At 37.4% G+C, this 24,819-nt stretch overlaps 1 protein-coding gene across 1 annotated transcript; it reads right to left on the bottom strand.

Moving 5' to 3' along the window:
* Positions 1–486: 486 nt before the first annotated feature.
* Positions 487–1,391, bottom strand: LOC145717927 (olfactory receptor 10A4-like). Its single transcript, XM_081809305.1, is given in 2 exon segments — positions 487–833; positions 836–1,391. Coding segments are annotated over 2 exon segments (903 nt in total).
* Between the last annotated feature and the right edge of the window lie 23,428 nt (positions 1,392–24,819).

Raw genomic sequence — 24,819 nt, 5'->3', positions numbered from 1 at the left:
CACAGTGTTGCTGTGAGGGTTTTTTTTTTTTTTAAGGATTTTATTTATTTATTTGCAAGAAGGAGTGAGAGAAACAGAGAGAGTACAAGCAGGGGGGAGGGGCAGAGGGAGAGGGAGAAGCAGACTCCCCACCAAGCAGGGAGCCCAATGCGGGGCTCCATCCCAGGACCCTGGGATCATGACCTGAGCCGAAGGCAGTCGTTTAACTGACTGAGCCACCCAGGTGCCCCTATGAGGATTTTAGCACAATAATCCATTAAAAGAACTTAGCACAGTGCCTGGCACCTACAAAATGTTCAACAAATGAAAGCGTAACATACTTCTTGTTCATTAATGTGGAGAAATTTGATAGAACAAAGGAAAACCCATCAATTTCACAGTAACTATTCTTGACACTGTAGAAAGATTTCCACTTTGTCAGGGTTTTCAGAAAGCGCCAAGAACCACTAAAAAAATCAAACTTTCTTTTGGTGAGGTATACATTCCTCATTGTACCAATTTTCTCAGAGCTACCTTTACATCCTTGTTCCTTAAGGTGTAAATAATAGGGTTTAGAGCAGGGGTAAGCACTGTATACAGAAGGGAAAGCGACTTCAATAAGTCTTCATGTTGAGGCCCTGATGGGAAGCCATAGACAATGCCCAGTATCCCATAATACAAACTGACCACTATCAGATGGGAGGAACAGGTGGAGAAGGCCCTCTGCTTCCCTGAGGTAGAAGGAATCCTCAGAATGGTGGAGATGATGTAAGTACAAGATGCTAGAGTTAGCATGAAGGGGCCGAGGGCAAATAAAGACGTACATATAAAAGAGGTCATCTCAGCTACTTGATGTCAGTGCAGGCCAGTTTCATGATGGGCTTCAAATCACAGAAAAAGTGGTTAATCTCATTGGCAGTGCAGAATGTTAACCGAAAAATGAAGATCATGAGAAGGATGGGTGACAGAAATCCAGCTTCCCAAGAGGCACCAGCTAGCTGTAAGCAACCCCAGTAGTCCATTATGCTGGAGCAATGCAATGGGTTACAGATGGCTATATACCGATCATAAGACATTACAGCCAGGAAGAAGCATTCAGTGGCCACCAGAGCCCCCAAAAAATAAAACTGGCAAGCACAGCCTGGGAAGGAAATAAGCACATGAGCTGATAAAAATGTCCTTAGCATCATGGGCTCAATGGTAGTGGTGTAGCCAATCTCTAGGAAGGAGAAGTGGCCAAGAAAGAAATACATGGGGGTATGAAGGGAGTGATCAGCTGACACCACAGTTAGGATTACAATGTTGCCCATGACAGTCACCACATAGATGACCATAAATACTCCAAAAAGAAGAAACTGAAGGCCATGGAGATCTCCAAAACCCAAAGGGATAAATTCTGTAATTTGAGTCATAATTTCTTCTTCAGTGCTAGCCATGACTTAGATCTAAAAATAAAAATATAAATATAAAGAATGACCATTGATTAAATGCTATTTTTAGAAAAAAAATCAAACTGCTTAAAAGCATCATACATATCAAGCATAACTGGATTCTTTCTGGAAGTTCAGGATTCTTAATCTTAATTAATAAATTTGACCACAGTCTCCCAGGACCCATTTGAAAAGTTCATCCATTACTTCAATTGCCCCATCATATATAGAATTTATATTGTGAAACTGTGACTGTGACATAAATATGCACATTTTTCCTAATATTTATTTTTTTAAAAAACAGAGGGAAAATGTTCTATCCTTGGAGATCTTATTCTTGTTTCTACAGCTGCTAGTGGTGTTTTCATCAGCAGTGAGTATTCTGAATCACTTATGTGTAAACTGTATAAGGTCCATGATCAAATCTGTTTCCTGTTTTAGAAATTCCATACCAATTAAATTACATGAATTGAAATTCATTATGTTGAAGGATGTCTAATCCTTAAAACTTATTTGATAAGTTCTCTAAATGTTAGTAGAGGAGATATAGTGGAGTGAAAGTGAACTACTGATGGTAAGATGATGGTTATAGTAAAAAGAGTCATACCTGAATTCAAATTCCAGCTCTGCTACTTAATGCCCATGTACCTTTGAACAAGTCACATCACTTATCTGACAGTTTTCTCATCTGTAGAATAGCATATTGATTCTGTATTACGTTTTTCACAATCACTGGTCCATATTAGGTATTTAATACATTCATCTATTCATTTAACAATATTAAATGCCTACTATGTGTAAAACTCTTTGAAAGGTGCTTAGAATAAAATAAGGAAAAAGTCAAGAATTTTTTAACAAGTCAGGAATACTCTCTATGTCTCATGGACTTAACATTTTAGTGGGAAAGAAAGACTAAAAACAAGGAAAGAGACCCATAAAATAATTTTAAGTTGTCTACTATGAATGTAAAAAACAAGGATCCAAAATAGGAAATATGCTATATGTATGTGTGTTTGGGAGAGGGTTATTTTGGTTGCTGTGGTCAAGAAAAGCATAAAAAATTGAGACCTAAAAAAATGAGAAGGAGATAGTCATGTAAGAGTTGGAAGTGGAGGCAGTAGAGTATTCTAGGCAGAGGGAACAGGACTTGAGGGAATTATTTAAAGTATTAGAAAAACTGAAGTAAACTGAAAAAAAAAAAAAACCAACATACGGTAGAAAGGGAGTTGGAGAGAGAGAAAAATAAACAGAAAGGCAAAGAGACAGAGAAATGAAGAAGAGGGGTGTAGGAAAAATAGGAAAGGCCCAGATCACTTAGGTCCTTTTAGGCCATGCTGTGGCATGTAGACTTTAAATACTATAGGAGGGCCTCTGGCTGGCTCAGTTGAAAGAGCATGCAACTCTTGATCACAGGGTTGTGAGTTTGAGCCCCATGTTGGGTGTGGAGATTACTTAAATAAATAAAAATAAAGTTAAATACTATAGGAATTCATTGGAGGGTGTTAAGCAACATTGTAGTCAAATTTAGAGCTTAAAATCACTTTTGATTCTGTTTAATAAATGAATTAGAGGGAAAATTTAGTGAATGAGAATGAGACAAGTAAGAAACAATTTCAGTGAGATGATAGTAGTCCTGAATAAAGTGGTTGCAAAAAGATGGACAGAGGACAGGTTCAAGATACATTTTGGAGGTAGAAATACCAGGACTTACTAATAAATTAGATGTGAAGAGTGATAAAAGGTGAAATATCAAAGATAACTCCCGAGTTTCTGGTTTCAGTAACTGGTTCCATTTACTTAGGTGGTGATAATGTGGAGGAAAAGTTTAGGGGAAACACAAGATCAATTTGGAGATAATAAGTTTGAGATGTTTATGAGAATTCTGAGTGGAGAGGAGAAGCTGACAGTTGGATCTGAGAGTATGTAGCCCAGAGAAGAAGGCTAGAATGGAATATAAATTTAGGAATTATCAGAATATAGATAATATTCAAATCCATGATAATGGACAAGCTGACCTACAGAGAAATTATGGATATACAAGAATGCCTTACACTGATATTTAAGACTTTTTTCTCTTAGACGTGACATAGGCCAAGAAAAGTAGATTGAAAAAGAGGGGTCGGTGGAGGTAGAATGAAAACCAAGAGGAAACAGAATAACAGAGACCATGTTTCAAGAGCATCAGTGATTGTGACAAAAGCTGTTGTGAGATTAAGAGAAGACACAGAATAATCTCTTATATTTGGTTACATGACTAATAGAGTCAGTGGAGTGGTGGAGACTGAAGGAGAACAGAGAAATTGAGTGGTAACTGTAGAGAAATGAGCATTGACCCTATTTTTTGTATGTTATGAAAATGATCCAGCATAGAGTGGATATTAATGATGCACAAGTAAATAAGGAGCAAATTTTGGGAGTGAAATCTTTTAGAAAGTGAGAAGGTATGGGATACAGAACAAAAGAGGAGGGGTTAATTTTGAGTAAGGACAGGAACATTTCATCTTTTTAACAAGAAGAAGGCTAGATAAAATGGACAGATTTGTAGTTAAGTTGCTACAGTTAATTTTAGGAAGATGATGGAGTTTGCTTCTAATGGTTTCCGTTTTCTCAAGGAAGTAGGACTGTAAAAGTGAGGATAGAGAAGGACATATGGGAGGTTTGAGGGAGGAAAAACTAAAATAGTCATATCTGGAAATGAAAAGGCTATCTTACTAGAACAAATACTATGATTGTCAGGCAGTATGGACTGGCAATTTGATCTTTGAGATCATAAATTTAAGAAGGTGAAACCAAACTGCTGTCTTGAATGATATTCTCTGGCAATGTTTAGCTTCCAGGGTGGAGTAGGCAAATAGTTAGTTTCAATCAGGTTTGGAATTTGGCCAAATGAAAACAATGGAAGAAAAGAGGGGCAAGAGAGTTGGGGGATATTTGAAAAAACAGTTGTAAGGAACAACCATATGATAAGTGTTAAGCCTCTCCCACTTCCTTCCATGGATTATTAAAGACAGAAAGGACTTTCAGGATATCATCTGACCAACACTTTAATTTTGTAACTGAAAAAGAAGATCCAGGCAGGTAAGGTGTCTTTTTTAGAATCTCAGATCTAGTCAGTAACAGAACAGGAATGGACACCCAGGTCTCATTTTTCAGTTCTGCTCCTTCCATTATAACATGCTCTTATACTTTTTGCTCTCTTTTCATCTCCCTTTAGTGCCCTGCTCTTAATGTGTAATACATAAGTACCTGAAGAAAGACTTACCTTCAATTTAGTAATTTACATGTTGGGAGCTTAATACTTTTCAAAGAACTTTTAGATTCATCATCATTTTTAATCTTCCTAACTATCTTGTCAGGTATTTGGGAGTAGGTCTTTGATTTGTCTCAACTGATTTTTCAGATGAAAAACTGAGAATAATGATTACTTCACTAATACACTGCATTTGTATTTTAATTATAACTTTTTCTCCTAGAGATAAAAAGTTAATCTTATGCCTGTTGATGTAAATGTAAATTTACAAGATCCTTATTATATTATGAGCCAGGAGTTTTTGTCAGGTAACTGGATAATAGGAGGCATATGGAGATTGCCATCATTCAGGCTGAGCAACAAATTAAGAAATTGAGGCAGATTTCCATGATGGAGATGTAACAAAAATCCGCTTTAGAAAAAAGGGCTTTGGAGGTCAGGATTAAGGAAACTGTTTCAGAGGTATGGTGGGTGCCCAGCAAAAGTAGTACCTTCTTAAGATAAGAGAGAGAAGGCATTCCAGGAAGAGAGAATAATGTGAGTAAAAGACCAGTAACCTGAGGACCATGTTGACCATTGATTTCAGAAACATTGTTTGAGCAAAATGAGTAAGGGGCTGAGGACAGAGAAGGGAGGAGCACACATATTTTTTGGAGAAAGAAAGCCCAGAAAATATTTTTTAATGGGTCAGAGAAGTGGAAAAAACCAAGAGGTGATATCACAGAGTCCAGGGGAGGAAAGGCACCATCAGAATTGTTAGTAAAGAAGGCACCATGAATACTGGAGCGCTGGGGCAAGAATCCTGACTGTACTGAGGAGGGGAGGTGAACAGTAAAAACCACAAATATGGACTATTATTTCAAAAAGACTTGTTGGTGAAGTAAAGGAGAGGGAGAGAGAGCCAAAAAACCCCCACAAAACCACAAACAAACAAACAAAAAACCCTAGAGGTCAAAGAGGATTGACGAAGATATTTGTGTTTATTCTTACTTTTGTTTTTCAGTAAAGGAAAAACTTGACCAAGATTCTAGGCAAAGAATCTAAGTCCAGAGAGAAGGAAATATGAATGACATGCAAAGAGGTAAGTGATGGAGCAAGGAGGCTCTCAGAAGGTTAGAGGGGATGGCATGGGGAATACACAAGTGGAGGCATTATCTTCAAGCAAGAATGAAAGATTGCCTTTCAGAAGAGGAGAGGGGGTAAAGATGGGTGTTGATAGTGATTATCAAGATAATTACTTCATCATTTTCCTTCCACTTGAGTTTGGAAACTTAAGCCGTCCCTAGATGACTATGATGAGCCCACGGTAGAGATGTTCTCTTTGCTTCCTCAGAGCCTGTCTCCTGGTTTCATCTGTATATGTGGAGCCCAGAATACTTAGTGAAAACCAAAGTGGGTTGCTAAGACAGGTAGCTTTGTGCTGTACCACTACTGTGTTGTTTGACTAGGAGTAGATCCAGCAACAGCATGACAGATATGTTATTATACATCCTTTAAAAAGATTGAATAGGACCTTAAAAATCACTGCTTTCCAACCCTTCATCTCTGTGCAACTATACTTCTTCCAAAAGGAAGAACTAAGAGTTCATCACATAAAAGCACTTTTATTTTCAGGTAGTTGTGACCAAAACATTTTTAGCTCCTGTGGGTTTAGAAAGAGCATAATGCTTGCCAATGTGTCTATCTTTTAAACACTCCTAACCTTTGGCAAGCATGGACTGGTCAGATATAGTTCAAATAAGAAAACCAATTATTTTTAAGTTTGGCTCCGGAGGGAGTTCTGCCTTTTAATTGAAAGATCAATGTTTGATTCTCATGACATCCTGGACTTCCATTCAGTGACTGCTGACTAAATGGTGTGAAATTAGATATTGGAGTATCTGACATGTCACATGGGTCAGAGCCACAATCCATCTAGGCCAGCCTCCAGAGGCTACTGAAAGCACTAAGCAATAGCTTGGGGAGGGTAAATGTGAAAAGCACTGAAACTAGTGACAGAAAATCTAGGTTCTAGACCTGGATTTCCCATTGCCTGTGCAATCTGGTATCTCACTACCTTTACTGGATCCCAGTTTTTTCTCCTTTGAATGGGGGCAATAATCCCTGCCCTGCTGACCCCACAGGGTTGTGTGGGTCTCAAATGAGATGATTTTGTGGGAAAGACTTTATCAACTAGAAATCTACATGCTCCACGCTAATATAATATTTGAGAAGCAGGAATGATATTGCTGATCATAGAAGTTGAGGGTAGTTTTGTCCTTAAGTTCAAAGATACCTGGATTCCTAAAGCTGGAAGTACTTTTTTACATCATGAAATTTAATCTGAAAACATCTAAATCCCCTTTCCCCAAAGCCTTCAGTCAACTTTAAGTGATTCTGTATTCTAATTAAAAGCACAACTGTTATAGTTTGGTTTTTATAATCAAATTAAAAGTCCTCTTACACAAGCTGTTGGAGGTAGTTTTTTGAACTAGTTACCTTGTCATTTTTCCATCCTTGGTGAGCAGATTGCATCTGGCCTCCTGAGCAAGTTTCGTTAGTGCTGGTTTTTCTTTTAATTAACATATAATGTATTATTTGTTTCAGGGGTACAAGTCTGTGATTCATCAGTCTTACAAAATTCACAGCGCTCACCATAGCACATACCCTCCCCAATGTCCATCACCCAGCCACCCTATCCCTCCCACCCCCCTCCACTCCAGCAACCCTCAGTTTGTTTCCTGAGATTAAGAGTCTCTTATGGTTTGTCTCCCTCTCTGGATTCACCTTCTTTCATTTTTCCCTCCCTTCCCCTATGATCCTCTGTCTTGTTTCTCAATTTCCTCATATCAGTGAGAGCATATGATACTTGTCTTTCTCTGATTGACTTATTTCGCTTAAGGTTTCTTTAGTGCTGGTTTTGTCTGCTTTCTAAGCTATGCAGAAAAGTGTTGGTTGGAGGTAGAAAAACCTCTTTGTATAGCACTTAGTGAGTCCTCTCTCCAGTTTCTTTGATGGCTGTGTGAACATACTATAATGCTATGTAAACATCATATAAGACAGAGCACTTGCAGAGATACGACCACTGCCTGTTACCCCAGGCCACCATCATTGTCATCATTTGGTTTTGAAGTTCACAAACTATATTGGGTCCCTCTGTGTTCAGCAGTACTCTGAATGCTGGTGATGTAAAGGTGAAGAAAGGCTGGGAAGCTGAACTCATGACTTCAGAGCTCAATGACTAGTGGAAGTGACAGATGTGTAAAGAAAGTGATGGAATTGCAATATAATGAATGCAACAATAGGACTCTGTATAACATGTAGATGTAGCACAGGGAAAGGACTTTGGGGATCGGTTTGCAGAGGAACTAGTAACAGTGAAGGTCTATTGGAGGGCTCGCCATCTGCATTGGGATTTTTTAGTTTGTTTATTTTTTTCAAAGCACTTTTTCATTTATTATTTCATTAATCTTTACAGCTCATTGGGTTTTGAAGGATGAATAGAAATATTTCAAGCCAATAAGGGGGTGGAGAGAGTTTCAGTTAGAGAAACTAGCATGCACCCACTTAAGGAGTGATGGCAAAGGAGGCAGAGAAATAGATAGGCACAGAGGTCCCTGTACACCATCTTAAAGAGCATGGACTTTATCCTGAAGTCAATAAGAAGCCATTAAAGAGTTTTTAAATAGGGAAGCGGCATAGTCATGTTTGTATTTTAGAAAGCTATATACTTTGGGTGGCTATGCAAATGATAAATTAGAGGCAAAGGAAGAGACTCAAGGCAGGAAGTCCAGGGAGGAGAGGAATTCAGGAGAGTATGGGGGTCATTGGAAAAGGAGAGGCAATGGTCAGACAATAGTAACAACATTGTCATTGTCACTAAGACCATATTCTCCCTTCATCATTGTTCAAATTTATCAAAAGTATTTTTTGGAAGAAAATAACTCTTTTTTTCTTTTAGAGAGAGAGAGAGAGCACACGCACGAGCAGGGGTGGGGGAGGGGCAGAGGGAGAGGGAGAGAGAGGATCTTAAGCAGGCTCCATGCCCAGCCCAGAACCTGATTTGGGCTCAATCTCACGACCCTGAGATCATAACCTGAGCCCAAATCAAGAGTCAGTCACTCAACCAACTGAGCCACCCAGGTGCCCCAGAAAATAATTCTTTTGAATATTTGCAAACATACAAATGGATCATAATCCTGAAAGTCATGTGTGACTTGCTTATTTAATGTCAACTCACATTTCCCATAGAACAACAGCAGTCCTAAATACCTGGCCATCCCAGAGAAAGCTGTTTAAAGTACAAAGTTCTTGAAAAACTTTGCAGCGAAATATACTTGTTCTCTAATAACATTTGTTGCATGAATAAATGAGTGAACAAATGAAGGAATAAATGTATGGGTATAATTTACTAACACAAGCAAGGACTTGTGCTAGTTATGGTGGGAGGTGCAAAGATGTCTCAGATACAGGTCTTGGCCTTGAGGGAAATAAAAAAAAATCTTTCAGCTGGACAGCTCACCGAAGTGACACCTCTTACTTAATTGCCAGCTTGCTCATCACAAAGGCCCAGTGGGAAGTTTTATTAAAAGAAAATCCAATAAATGTTATGTAATCTTCAATACACAAAGAATACTAACCTAGAGATCACACAAGGCATCAAGTCTTTGATTTTAAGTTCATGATTTTTTCAAAAATTCAGTTTAATCAACAATACATAATTTGTGCATAGTAAACTATTGAAACAGTATAACTAATCTTCCTTTCAACTCCAGACCACCAGTCCTTCTCTCCAGGGGCAACTACCATCAACAGTTTGTTGTGGGTGCTTCAAGAAATTTTGTATGCTTATACCAGCATTTATATACATTTACATTTTTCCTATTTACTCAAAAGTTATTGCACAGTACATAATAATTCTACAGAGCTTTTTAATTTATCTTAGAGATCTTTCTGTATCTGCAAACACAAATCAGTCTTATTCATTATAACATTTGCATAGTGCTCTGGCATATGGATAAGTCATTATTTATTTATTTTTGTTACAGAGCTTATTTTTCTAAGAAATAAAACATTGTAAGTACAGTGAAAATTCCTTTTGTCTCCAACCCCATTTCTCTTGAGCCCCAGAGGCACCCATTATCTTACAGTTGATGTGTATCCTCCATGTTTATGCTTCTATCCTTCTACTACATATGAATGTATCCATAAACAATACATGGTAATATTTTGTATGTTTTAAATTTTGCACAAATGGCATCATAACTTTTTGCAACTTGCTTTCTTCCCCCCACTCTACATTTGTTTTTTTCCAGTCCTGTCCTTGTTGATACATGTAGTTCTCATTTACTCATTGTTGATTTACCTTGCTTTTTGTTATACTGAATACTGTGGGTTTGTTTTTCCTTATAGCTTACTTGCTAAAAAGAAGAGTCCTGCAACTGGAATTGTTTTTCTCACATTCTTGCTTTGAGGTTGCACTGGATGGATTAATAAGAGGATGAAAGATTCTTATAAATTGAAAACCTAAAAATGTTTTGGTCTAGAAAAGGATGGACATTTCTGTTAATAAACTTTAGTCATTACAAACAATGTTGCACTGAATATCCTTGAATATGTTTCTTGGATTTCTTTAAGGTACCTAAGAGTTGAATTGTTGGTTCAGAGCATACTCATATTTTCATATTCACTAGGTACTACCAAATTGCTCTCTAAAGTGGGTGTAGGGGCGCCTGGGTGGCTCAGTCCGTTAAGCGTCTGCCTTCGGCTCAGGTCATGATCTCAGGGTCCTGGGATCGAGTCCCACATTGGGCTCCCTGCTCAGTGGGGAGTCTGCTTCTCCCTCTCCCTCTGTCTGCCTCTCCCTCTACTTGTGCTCTCTCTCTCAAATAAATAAATAAAATCCTTAAAAAAAATAAAGTAGGTGTAAAAACACACATTCCCACAAGCAGCATATAACAGTATCTATTTCCTCACATTCTTGCCCACATTTGATATTAGCAGATGTTTTTATTTGGGGCAATCTGGTGTCTATGCAATAGTATCTCTCTGCTAATTTAATTTGCATTTCCCTGATTATTAGCAAGGATAAAAGCATGTTTTCTCTTCTCTGCATTATCCAATAATATTTTGTCCATTGTTAGTTTGGATTGTTTTTTACTAAAGGTGGTCACTTCTGTAGTCTGTATCTGTCTGGTATATATTTGTTGCAGATGTCTTCTCCAAGTCTGTCAGTTGCCTATTAACTTTGTTTATTATAATATAACATAGAAGGGTAGAGGTTTTTTTTTTTTTGATGTGGTCAAATTCATCAATCATTTACTATTTGTGTTGTTTGTGACTTATTCAAGAAATCCTTTCCTACCTTGATACCATATATTATTCTAAATGTCTTTTAAAATGTAAAAATTTTTAAAAACATTTAGTTATTAAATCCATCTGGAATTTATTTATGTATATGATGCAATGTAGGAAACCAATTTTATTTGTTCCTGTGTAAACAAGCAAATATTCTTATGCCATTTATTAAATAATCCATCCTTTCCTCTCATGATCTACAATGCCAGTTCCGTCATATATCAAGGTTACTTATTTTCTCAGATTTGTGTCTGAGTCTGTTTGCCTCTCTCTACACAAATACTACACTTTTTTGATTACTCTAGTTGTCTAAGTCTTGATATCTATAGGATAAGTCTTCCCTATTTGTGCTTATTTATAATTGTCTTGAATATTCTTGATCCTTTAATTTTTCATATGAATTTTAGAATGAGCTTGTTAAGTTCCCTTAAAAATCCTTTTGCAACTTTGTTTGGAATTTCATTGAACTTGTAGATTAATTTTTGGGACTGTGGACATCTTTAATTTAATGAGTTTTCCTATGTGTAAAATGATATTTATCTCCCTTTATTAAAGTCTTTTATGTCCTTCAACAGTGCTTACAATATTTTCCATAAGGATCATGGGCATCTTTTGTTAGATTTATACTTAGTTACTTAATAGTGTTGCTTGTTGTTGCAAATGGTAGCTTTATTTTAACTAGCTTTATTGAGGTATAATTTATAAACAATAAAATTCACCAATTATAATGTGATGAGTCTTGACAAATGAATACAGTTGTGTAATTGTCACATGCAAGATGTAGAACACTTCTACCACTCCAGAAAGTTTCCTCATGCCCCTTGAAGTGAGTCTTTTCCACCCACACTGGGTCCTTGGCAACCACTGATATGTATCTGGTCACAATAATATAACTTCTTCTAGAATTTCATATAGGTGGAATTGTATAGTATATAGTCTTTTTATGCTTTTTACTCAGCATAATGTTTTTGAAATTATCCATGTTTTTGTTTGTTTCAGTAGTTTCCTTTTTATTGCTGAGTAGTGTTCTTCTATATGGATATACCAGTTTGTTGATCCATTCACCAGCGCATGGCTGTTTCCAGGTCTTGGCTATAATAAAGAAAGCTATTATAAACATTCACATGACAAGTCTTTGTGTGACCATGTTTTCATTTCTCTTGGGCAAATTCCAAGGGTGGAATTGCTGGATAATGTTGTAAATGTATGTTTTACTTCATAAAATATTGCCCATCTGTTTTATAAAGTGGCTATAGCATTTTGCATTCCCTCCAGCAATGTATGCAAGTTTTAGTAGTTGTCACACATCCTCAACAACACTTGACATTATGATTTTTTTAAATTTTAGCCAGTGAATGGTAACTTGTAAAAAATATACCTTCTAATTGTTTTTACTACTATATAGGACTTATTTTTAAGATTTATTTATTTGAGAGAGAATGAAAGCAGGCACGGGAGGGGCAGAGGGAAAGAAAACAAATCTCAAGCAGACTCCCTGCTGAGTGCAAAGTTCAGGGCTGGACTTTATGACCCTGAGATCATGACCTGAACCGAAACCAAGAGTCAGACGTTAAACCGACTGAGCCACCCAGGTGCCCCAACTACTCTATAGGACTATTATCAATTTTTTAAAATTTAAATTCAATTAGCCAACATATAGTACATTAGTCTCAGATAGTATTCAACAATTTATCAGTTGCGTATAACACCCAGTGCTCATCACATCATATTATTAGTTTTTAAAAAACATCTTCTATGCAGCAACCTTGATTAACTCCCTAAATAGTTAAAATAATTTGTCTGAAAATTCTCTTTTGTTCTCTGTGTAGTCAGATAGCCCATGAATAATGACACTTTCTTCCTTTCCAATGCTTAAATCTATTTCTATTCCTTGTCTTACGGAATTGACAATGATCTTTCCAATGCAATGTTAAATGGTAATTTGGAGAGGGGGTATCCTCATATTGTTCATGGCTCTGATGAAAATGTTTCTAAAGTTTCTGCATTAAGTATACTGTTTATTGTAGGTTTTGGTAGATGTCCTTTGTCAGATTAAACTTTTCCCTCTATTCTTGATTTGTTTAGAGGGTTTTTTTTGTCCATAGAGAGATGCTGAATTTAATTTTTTAAATCCACTGAGATGAGTACATATTGTTTTTCTTTGATCAGCTTAGTAGTGACTTGTGTAATGGATTTTCTAAAATTAGACTATCCCCTAATTCCTAAAATTAAGCCCATTTGATTATATTGTACTTTTTTTATACATTTGTTGAGTTCAGTTAACTGGTATTTTAATTAGGACTTTTGAGACTTATCAAAAGTGAGATTGGGGTATAATTTTTCATCTTTCTAACAAGCTTGCCTGGCTTTGGTATCAAGGTTTTACTAAATTCATAAAATGAATTGGGAAACTTTTCTTCTTTTTCTGTTCTCCAGAATATTTTATATAATGTAGAGATTGTCTGTTCTTTAGTAGTTTGATAAAATTTACCTAAAATATGGGATTGGTGCCTTTGATGGCAGAGATGTTGGTTTCTGATTGAATTTATTCAATGTCTAGTGGCCTACTCATATTTTCAATTTCTTCTTGAATAAAATTGTTGATTTGTATTTTTCTATAGAATTGTCCATGTCATCAGAGTTTTCACATTGATTGGCATAAAATATTATATAGCATACTCTTATTATTTTAAAAATATGAATATTTATTTAGTAATGCCCCCATTTTCATTGCTAATAATGGTTATTCAGGTCTTGATTCTTTTTTCACTTATTTAATCTTATCAGAGTATTGCCTATTTGTTAAGCTTTTTAAAAAATTAGGTTTTGGTTTTATTAAGCATTTTAAATTTTTGTTTCCTATTTTATTAATTTTTCTTTTGATATTTATTTCCTTTCTTATACTTTCTTCTGGCTTGCTTCTTGGTTCTTTTCTAACTTTTTGAATTGAATTCTTAATCTATTAATATTCAGTTATTTTGTTTCATATCACACACATTGTGTCGCATCAGTTGAAATATCACATCAGTTACACTCTACATTTTGATATGTCATTCAGTAATAATTATCTGTAATTTTTTTCTTTATTCCATTTAGAAGAAATTTTTGTCCAAATACATAGAGTTTTTAAAAATAATGCCGCAGTAAACATGGAGGTGCATATATCTTTTCAAATTAGTGTTTTCATTTTCTTTGGGTAAATACCCACTAGTGAAATTATTGGATCATATGGCATTTCTTTTTTTTTTTTTTTTGAGAGAGAGAAAAAGAGAGAGAGGAGGGGCAGAGGGAGAAGGAGAGAGAGAATCTTAAGCAGGCTCCATGTCCAGTGCAGGGCTCAATCATGAGCCAAAATCAAGAGTCAGACGCTTAACCGACTGAGCAATGCAGGCAACCCTGGATCATATGGTATTTCCATTTCTAATTTTGGGGGGAAACTCCATACTGTTTTTCACAGTGGCTGTACCAATTTACATTCCCACCAACAATGCACAAGTGTTCCTTTTTCTGTACATCCGCTTTTTGGATATTTTTTATTAACTTTTATTGCATCTTTATAAGAATGTTATTAATTTGATATTGCTTATTTGGAATTTATTGAGACTTCCTTTGGTACTTTACTTGTGTTCTAGTTTTGTAAATGTGATTGAAAATAATGTATATCCTGTATTTTGGGGTCCAGGATTAGATATGTATTGTATATATATATTAACTCAAAGTTCCTAATTGTGCTGTTTAATATTATATTTTCTTACATATCTGCTTTATCAGTTTCTGAGAGGGGTATGTTAAAATTTCCTCTCTAGTAGTAAAGATTTGTCACATTTCTTATTCTGTCAAATTGCTTCATCTTTCAGAGCCTCATTTTCTTCATCTGTAAAATGAAATGAGAAATTGTGGGTAAAACAATAGGTACTGGGATTGTAGTCACTCAATCAGCCAAAGGTGCTCTTCCTTGGTCATTATACATATTATTAGTAAATCCAAGCCCTACCCTCAAGATGGCTTAGTTTTGGAGGGTGAGGCATATCAGCCAAAATAAAGCCCAAGCAAGAAATACTACATCAAGTTGACTAGGTTGTATTACCTAGGCAGGACCAGTGATAATTAGGAGTCATCCTATTCACCAAGAAAAGCAGTTGCTTCTAGAATGAGCATGTCTTAGGAGCTTTCTTCAATTTATCTAAGGGAGAATGGTTTGGGGGTAGAGTGAGCAATAATAGAACAAGGCAGGGGCCAGACCTCAGAATCTTTGTTTTAGCTAAGTGGGGCTCTAGAGCCCTAGAGCCTCATGAAGTTGAAGAACACATGGCTACTGGTAAAATATTTAAAAATTCTAGACACTGCCAAGGGACATATTCTTAAAATATGTTTCCAGAGGTTTTGGTACTTTTCCTATGAGAAATGGTATTTTCTGAGCAAGAGACTGTTGGAAAAGCTCTCTTTCTCCTTCCTGGGTCTAGTTTCAGGGAAGACTCCTAAGAAGAAACCAGATGATATGGTGACCCTCCACTCCCACCTGTACACTTTCTGAAAGAAAGAGATGGCAAGACTTTTCAGGATATTTTCTTTCTTTCCTGCTTAAATACTTTCTTCTCTCCTTCTCTCTCTCCCTCCCTCACTCCCTTCCTTCCTGCTTGCCTGAGTTCCTTATTTTTCTTTCCGTTGTGCCTCAGATATGTTATGTGGGAACTCAATCTAAACAAAATGTGTTGCTATTCACTCAGTTCAGTGTTCATCGCACAGTGTCTTGATGTCATAGTGCACATGACAAATCTAGGATTTAAGTAAAGTGAAATGATCATCCTGATGCAGACTGGTAAAATAGTTAAACACACAGGCTCTGGATTCAGTCTTGAGTTTGAAATTCTGACTCTACCCCATATTGGCTGTGTATGTGTAACTGAGCACATCGCCACTTCTCTGATACTCCTTTTCCTCCTGTATAAAATCAGGATAAAATTAGGTTGTTGAACACATAGAATGTGCAACACTAAGAGTGAACCTTCATGTAAACTATGGCTTTTGGATTATGATGTGTCGATATAGGTTCTACAATTGTAACAACTATACCTCTCTGTGGGTGGATGTTGGCAATGTGGAATGTGTATATAGGGGCAGAGAGAATATGGGAACCTTCTGTACCTTCCCCTAAGTTTTGCTATGAACCTAAAACTGCTCTAAAAACAAAGTCTTAATTTAAAAAAAAATTAAATCAGGTTGTTGTGATGACTAAATGAGATAATCAGAGGATCTATCATAGTGTCTGGCATTTAGTAGGCCCACAATAAATGCTAGCTCCCTACTTCTCTCTTAAAATCATATCTAGTTAACTCTGTCCTGCTTTGAGCTCCACACAAACCCTCTAATGTACATTTATTTTTCATGGCTCACTATTACTGGGAAGGACAAATATAGATGTGATCCATTACCTTAAGGAATTTTAATTTAGCTAAAAATACAACACACATACACATACATCAAATCAATAGAAAGCAATGGATTTACAAATGTTGAGTTATAATGCTGGGGGCAGAGGCATAGGAAAAGGTCAGACTAGAAGTAAATATTGGAGAGGAGGTAGAATATTGATAAAGGAAAGGGGATGGATTACTAACACATCTCTGGACTTTTCAGAGGGTTCAAAAGTAGACATACATGCCCATGGAAAAGCCCAAAGATGCAGTACACACAAATCCATTATTCTTCCCATAAACAACATTTATTGAATGCCAACTTGGTCCCAGGTACTAGGTTACATATTTCTGAGACACCTCGGTTTTCCCCTCCAAGGCATACAATCTAGTAGAGGAGGCAAGATATGGTTGTAAGAAAAGTGGAATAGAATAAGGCAGTATAGGAGTATAGGATGATTGTATGCTGCAATCATTGGTCCTAAAATTCCAAGGAAGGAGTAAACACTTTTTTTTTTAAGATTTTATTTATTTATTTGACAGAGAGAGAGATAGCGAGAGCAGGAACACAAGCAGGGGGAGTGGGAGAGCGAGAAGCAGGCTTCCTGCCGAGCAGGGAGCCCGATGTGGGACTCGATCCCAGGACCCTGGGATCATGACCTGAGCCGAAGGCAGACGCTTAATGACTGAGCCACCCAGGCGCCCCAGGAGTAAACACTTTTGATTAGAAATATGAGGAGGAGGATTCTTCACTGATGAAAAGTAAGGGACTTGTAAATGAGGAAAGTTGTAAGTGCAAAGGGGAGGATATGAGATGCAGGGAAGGGAAGAGGAGCTGTAAAAGATAAGGTCTGAGAGGTAAGATTTTAACTGTGGAGGCCTTGTAAGTTAAGGGATTTGGACTTTATTCTGAGGACAATTAAGAGCTATTGAAGAGTTTAAAGTAGAACAGTGATGTGGTCAGACTTCTGTTTAGAATAATCATAAGGCAGCAGAGTGGAGAATAAACCAGTCAGGAACAAGCCTGGAGGCAGTAAGACCAGTTAGAAGGATACTGCCATTGTCCAGGCAAATGATAAAATAGAGAAAATCCTGCTCTAGGACAGAGGAATTCCCAATACGGTGTTAACATGCAAAATCCTCCTCTATGTCTGGCTGCCTTTAGACTTGAAGTGACTTCACTAGGTCACACTTGTTTAGATCTTACCCAAACTAACTTGAACATAAGTTTTCAGTCAGGAAATAATCCCTTGATGACCCCTTGTGACCAAGGACTCAAAATTTGTTCATTGTCTAGCCAATCTGAGGAATGTGAACTGTAGACAGAGAACAGAGTAAAGTTTTATAGAGGTCTTAACCTCCATAAAATATGACTTTTACCACAACTCTTAACAACCATATGCTCAAAGCCATCTTGGGTCAATTAGGGAAATCAGAGCTCTGTTTGAAATTTACCCACCTATGGTGGTAAGTGATTGATTAGATATTAGTAAGACCTTCAAAGAAGGTATACAAGCCCTACCCAACCATCTCCCCATTTCCTTAATATCTTTTGTGTTTACCCAACTATTTCCCCATTTCATCAATATCTTTTGCTTCTAACTGCCCATTCTTCCAAACCAGCCCTCTAAGCATCTAGATTGTTCTGTCTTAGTCTTTGATTCCCAGTTCTCCTCATTCCCTTCATTACTCAGCCATTCCTACCACTCCTCACTCTTTATAGACTTTATTCAAACTACCCATCTCTTTCTAGATGCTCTCTTATGAACCAAATACATCCTGCTTCCATTGACTTGAGTCCCAGCTTCACAACTTACATTTCTTGGTGCTTGTTGATAGGCATCCTAGTAATCCAGGAGGTGGTATAGAAAAGTGGAAAAACATAAACTCTTTGGACCAGCAGGCCTGATTCAAATCCTGTATTCACCATTCATTAGCTGTGTGACCTTGAGTGGGTTACTTAACCATTTTTAATTAATTAATATTTAATACTGTAATTAAATATTAAAATTATCCATAAAAGGGGAGCAACAATTGTACCTACATTACAGAGTTCTTGGGAGGATTATGAAATAACTGATTTAGCATTTAGCACATAGAAAAAACTCAATAAATGTCAATTTAAATAAAAAGTCATAATTCAGTTCCTTTTTGGGTGGGATCTTCTGTCTTCCCTAAATGAGTTGGAAGCTGCCAAAAGATAAATAGCCATAGCTTTCTTCCTTGTGATTTGTCTCCACCCTGCATCTGGTATAGGGCTCTATATGCAATAGGCATTCAATTAATTTAGTGACTTGATTAGACATGATCCAAAGCCAGAAGTAGAAAATTGGCTATGGGAAAGGGAATAGGTCTTAGGGGGCTAAATCTATTAAAAATTTTAGGGACCAGATTTACCAGAAAGGGAAAAAAATTCAAAACCCTCGACTCAAGATAGAGAGAGGGTGGCATCTTGGGGCACCTGGGGGGCTCAGTAGGCTAAGCGTCTGACTCTTGGTTTGGCTCAGATCATGATCTTATGGGTTGTGAGATCGAGCCCCAAGTCAGGCTCCAGCTCAGCAGGGAGTCTGCTTGAAGATTTTCTCCCTCTGCCCCTCCCTTACTCGCTCACACACATGCTCTTTCTCCCAAATAAATAAATAAATCTTTAAAAGAGAGAGAGAGGCATCTTGCCTTTAGTGAAACAGTGTAATGTAATAGAAAGGGAGTTTCAGAGTCAGACAGTGCCGAATTGAAATTCAAGTTCCACTTCATACAAGCTATGTGACCTTGGGCAAATAACCAAAGCTCTCAGGGTCTCAGATTCCTCATCTATAAAATGAAGATAATAATACTTGACTTCCAGAGTTATGAAGAGGATTCAAGGCATAATCTATTTAAAATTCCTAGAATAATGCCTGGGACATGGTGAGTGGCCAAATATATGTCACCTCCCTCTCCTCTTTACTACCCTTTCTTTACTGCATTTGACAACATGGAAATCTGGGTGTGGGGAGGGAGAATTGTGAGGCCTTCTTGAGAATATCTCCAAATGTTTCCTTTACATCTTTATTCCTCAGACTGTAGATCATGGGGTTAAGCATGGGGGTGACCACTGTGTAGAATACAGAGACCAGCCTGTCTCTGCCTAGTAAGTACTCAGAGGATGGGCGCAAGTAAATGAATGCCATGGTCCCATAGTATAGGCTGACAGCAGTCAGGTGGGAAGCTCAGTGGAGAATGTCTTGTGTTTTCCCTGGGCTGAGGGGATTCTGATGATAGCCAAGAAGACACATGCATAAGAGACTAGGACAATTATCAGGGACACAGACACATTAAAGCCGCCACAGGCAAAGAGGAGAAGTTGGAGGATCTGTGTGTCAGAGCAAGAGAGTTTGAAAAGGGGAGGGATATCACAGAAATAGTGAGTGATGACATGGGATTTACAGAAGGTCAGATAAAAGGTTGTGCTCATGAGGAGCACCATGTTCATTAGGCCCACTGCATAGCTGGCAGCCACTAGCTGCCAGCAGAACCTTGGGGACATGATGACATGGTAGAGCAGAGGGTTGCAGATGGCCACATAGCGGTCATAGGCCATGGAAGCCAGGAGGAAGAACTCAGTGACAGCAAAGATCACAAAGCAGCTTGTCTGTACCACACAACCAGAGAAGGAGATTGTTTGGCAACCAGAGAAAAACCCCATCAACATTTTTGGAACTGTGACTGAGGAATAACAGAAGTCAATAAAAGATAGGTTGCTGAGGAAGAAATCCATGGGAGTGTGGAGTCGAGGGCTGAACACAATGATGGCAAGGAGGCCCAGGTTTCCCAGCATTGGGATTGCATAGATTAGGAAGAAGAGGGCAAAGAATATAGGCTGAAGCTATGGATCATCAGTGATGCCCTCGAGGAAGAATTCACTCAACTTGCTGCCGTTGCCCGCACCCGTTGGGCCACTACAGGTCTGCAAAGGGAACATGCATGGCAATAGTGAGACGTGTACCGCTCAAGTCCTTAAACAGAAACAAGCGGAGTCTGGCCCTGGCTACCTAGGACATAACATACTGGTGTGTCACCTATGGCCTCATTCTGGCTTACTCATTTCTGCCATCCTCCAACCTATTGGATATAAGGTTTAAAGGCATGAGGATGGAATCTGGAGCCTGAAGAATGGGTCTGAATCTCAGTCTTGCCACTATTGTCTCTGTGGTCTTGGGCTAGTATCTTAACCTGAGCCTTCTCTGTAAATGGGGATAAAACGCCAATCTTCTAAGACTGGTTGTAAAAACTAAAGGTGATGGTGGATGTATGTACAATGTCTAGCAAGGCATGAGAAGAGTAGGTACTTAATGAATTCTAATTTCCTTCCTCCTTCTACACCCTTCTTTTTAACACAGAACCTGTTCTCAGTCAAAGCTTAACCTGAGCATAAAGTCCAGGACAGAAATCTTAGATACGGGAGCAACTCTAGAAATTTATTAGTTTTTTCATTATCAGTTGTGTGTTTGAGGAACAGCAGGGGATGACAGGAAGGGGAATATCAAACAATATAATATAGAGGTAAGAGGGCTCTAAGGTCAATTATATGTGCGTTAGAATCCAATTCTATGACATGCTAGCTGTGTGACCTTGGGTTTAACCTATCTGAGACTCAGTTTCCTTATCTTTAAGACAAGAGTACCAAATATTTCTTATGTCATTAATTTACTGTGAAGATTAAATAAGATAATTCATGTAAAGCACCTAGCACACAATAAGCATGTGGTAAATATTAACTATTATTATGATTGGGGGAATCTCCTGGTAGGTCTGTTCAAAGGACACACAAGCCTCTTTTAGAGTGTCCCACTTGCCCCCTGCAAAGTATCCCTTCCTAACTGAGCTCCTGTTACTAATCATTGTGTTGTAATTCTCCAGTGTGTATGTTGCAGCAGCAAAAAAGGTAAGAGTTACTACTTTTATCTAAGATTTAAAGATGGAGAAACCCAGAAACCAGGGCCTCTAAAGGGAAAGCAATTTGCCCATAGTTTCCCAGAGATTTGGTGTAAGTGCTAGAACTGGGACCCAGGTGTCCTGTCTACAGTATTCCTCCCACTTGGGAGAGATAACAGCCTCTGACCCCTCCTTTTTCAAAAACATGGCATCCATGTCCTTATCAGAACATAGGGGGCTACTTCGCCAATAGCTCTTTGAGAAATCAGAATGTTTAATTCTTCTTAGGGCCATTTCTATCTTTTCTCTTAATCAGGGAGATTGCCAGTGTCTAGCTGTATATTTTTTCAGTTGAGATATTTATTTATTATTTATTATTTATTTATTTATTTATTTATTTAATGTTCCGTTAGCCAGCATATAGTACCTCATAAGTTGATGTAGTGTTCAACAATTCATTAGTTGCATATAACACCCAGTGCTCATCACAACACGTGCCCTCCTTAATACCCATCACCCATTTACCCCATACCTCACCCCCTTCTCTTCTGTAACCCTCAGTTTGTCTAACTGTATATTATTTTAATATTGTTTTTCCTGTTAAGAGCTGGGATAGTGAAGGACAATATATAGCATTGCACAGAGGATTTACATCATTAAATTTAGAGTCAGAACACTTGGGTTTGAATTCTGATTCTGTACTGTTTTAGCTCTAGAGGCTTCAGCAAGTCCTTTCTGAGTCATAGGATTTTTATCTATAAAATGGGAACAATAACACTTGCTTTTCTGATCTCACAGGATTGCTGCAAAGATCCAATGAAAGTATGTAGGAAAATACTTGTAAAGTGTGAATATAGTCAGGGTCAATACTCAGAAAGCATGCAATGGGAAAATCAAATCAAATTTTAAAAACTTGTATGACAATTTTTAAATTGCTCCTCTGGAGGCTGCTCCTCCCTAAAAGCTGCCCTGGCACCTGCCAGTCCACCTTGGTTTTCACAACACTGACTTCCATCTTCTTGTGGGCTCCAAGTCAGACCCTGAAAGAGAAAACTAGATTAGCCTCTGACAAATTGTAAGTAAATGTCTGATGCCCTTCTGCCACTCTCAGGCTGTGGCTGCCTGCTTATAAATGGTGTTCCACTAGAGTCACCTTTATGGCCATCTTTGGGAACTGAAGTTTCCACAATATATAGTACTGGTTGTTAAGTTTTTATATTAATATAATTTATATAATATTTTATATTATTATTTTTATATTATACTGACTATATTAATAGCTACCAATAATAAAGTACCTAATAAGTGCCACACATTATGCTGGATGATTAATATGAGTTATTTTACTTAATCTTCTTAACAACCCTAGGATAAAACTACTATTATCATTCCCATCTTACAAACCAGGCAACTGAGGCTGGGAGCACTCCAATGCTTTGCTCAAGATCTCATTGCTGGTTAAATGGCAGAATCTATATTTAAATATAGGTCTACAATATTCTAATGCTACTGTTGTATCCATTCTGTTTTTTCAAAATGTAGAGTCATACAATTAAAGATTATTAAAGTTTTTTCAAGGGATTTATAAACCTATTCTTTCTTTGTTATCATGCTAATCTTGGAAATAATCAAAATGATTTCTCTTAATTTTACAGATGATGAATCCAAGCTACAAAGAAGTTAGGTACATTGTTCTTGGGCATGCATGCATTTATTTATTCAACTAATACTCATTGGGTGCTTGGTGTGTTCCAGGCAATGTGATAGGCACTAGGGGTAATCTCATGGACTTCTCAATCTAAAGGAAGGGATGAACAGTAAACAAACAAACAAACAAATTAAAAATTTTAATAAAATTATGAAGAAAATAATACAAGCTAATGAAATAGAAAGAGTGCAGGGTTTGGAGGGGCAACATTAGGTAGAGTGGAAGGGAAAGCCTCTCTAAGGAGTTGACATTAAAATCTGGAATCCGAATGGAGTGGAGCCAGCCATACAAAGATCCAGAGTACACACACAGACACTTAGTGACATTGTCAGGAATAGAACCCAGTTCCCCTAAATTCTACCCAGGGCTGCTGTCTCCAATTGGAAGTAAGGTTAAGTAGAAGCTGACTAGGAATGACTAGATAAGTGGGACATTCAAACTTTTATCTAGAAGCATCTCTGTCCTTTATCACCCACCTTTCTTCTTTGAATGTCTCTAGAAGTCACAAGTTTTCACCACTTTTCTGTTTCTGTACTCATCCAAAATGCTTCAGGCCAGCATCAGTTGTTGGGCTCTTTCCAGATGTTCCCTTAACAGGCACAGAAAAGCTCATGTGCCCACAACAGTAAAGCTTCTGGAACTAAGCTTCAAGTTATACTCCCTTCCCCAACTCCCCTTCCAAGCTTGGCCATTTCTATGTAATTGGCAGAATCATTAATATAGCAAAGTTTCTGCCTTCTTGACTGTTCTCCTGAGATGCTGAAAAAAGTAAGCCCAGGGGCTGAGCAGCTGTGATGTCCAAAATGGCCATTCCCAATGGGGTATTTTCACTGACTCATACTGAGAGTTTGGGGACCTGTAGTCCCCACTGAGATGCTTTGGGAACATTTGGAAGAGTTAAATTGACTATGAGATAGATTGTGTTAGAAACTTTTTATGTAAAATACATTCTTAGTCATATTAAAAAGTCTTAACCACAATTAAAATACCAGTTGTTTCCCCAAACATAAGGATTTTAGGAATTATGGATAAATGGCCAATACAGAAAATGGTAGTAAGAATGTATTTCTCATTTTATGATCTGTCATATCATCTTGTTTACTCAACCCTTTATCCTGATTATAAACTATAAATCACTTTTAAGCATCAACAAATTATTTAATTAGTTTTTATGTGGTCAATAAAGTCTCTGATTGCCATTCAGTGTTCTAATAAAATACTCTTGTACCTGAGATGTATGTTGTGGACAGCTGCCTTGTACCATACTTTTTCATTTTTTATTAAACCAGGCATGAGTTGTGAAAGACTTGTTTCTATGCATTTGTTTTATTTTTTCCATTCAATAAATGTTTATCAAACACCTGTCATGTCCTGTCATTGTGCTAGGAGCTAGAAATACAAAATCAATAGAAAATTAATAATATCCCTAGATACATTCCATCCCCACCCCTAATACATCAAACATGTGAGTGTGCTCACATACATTCACACAGTCTCTCATTTAGAAAGCAAAAATAGCCTCAATCTCCTTTGGTGCTGGGTCATTAGCAGCTTTTATAGAAAATACTAAGTTATTATGTATTTTAAGGGCTAAAGCTGTTGATTTTAAAGCAAAGAAGTTGTTTAAAAAGTAGACTTTATAAAGTCTTTTGTGGGCAGATGCATTTAATTCTGTTGCTTGGCTACGCAGAATTTTGTAGTGACTTTAAACAGAGAAATTATTCTTTTTTCAAGTTAAATTGTGGTACATTAGGTGGTATTTGAACCAGTTTATGAGCTTCTGCTATG

Source organism: Leptonychotes weddellii, chromosome X (assembly GCF_054177405.1).
Source record: "Leptonychotes weddellii isolate Sample4059 chromosome X, ASM5417740v2, whole genome shotgun sequence".
NCBI lineage: Eukaryota > Metazoa > Chordata > Mammalia > Carnivora > Phocidae > Leptonychotes > Leptonychotes weddellii.
This window is presented reverse-complemented; position numbering and strand designations above follow the sequence as displayed.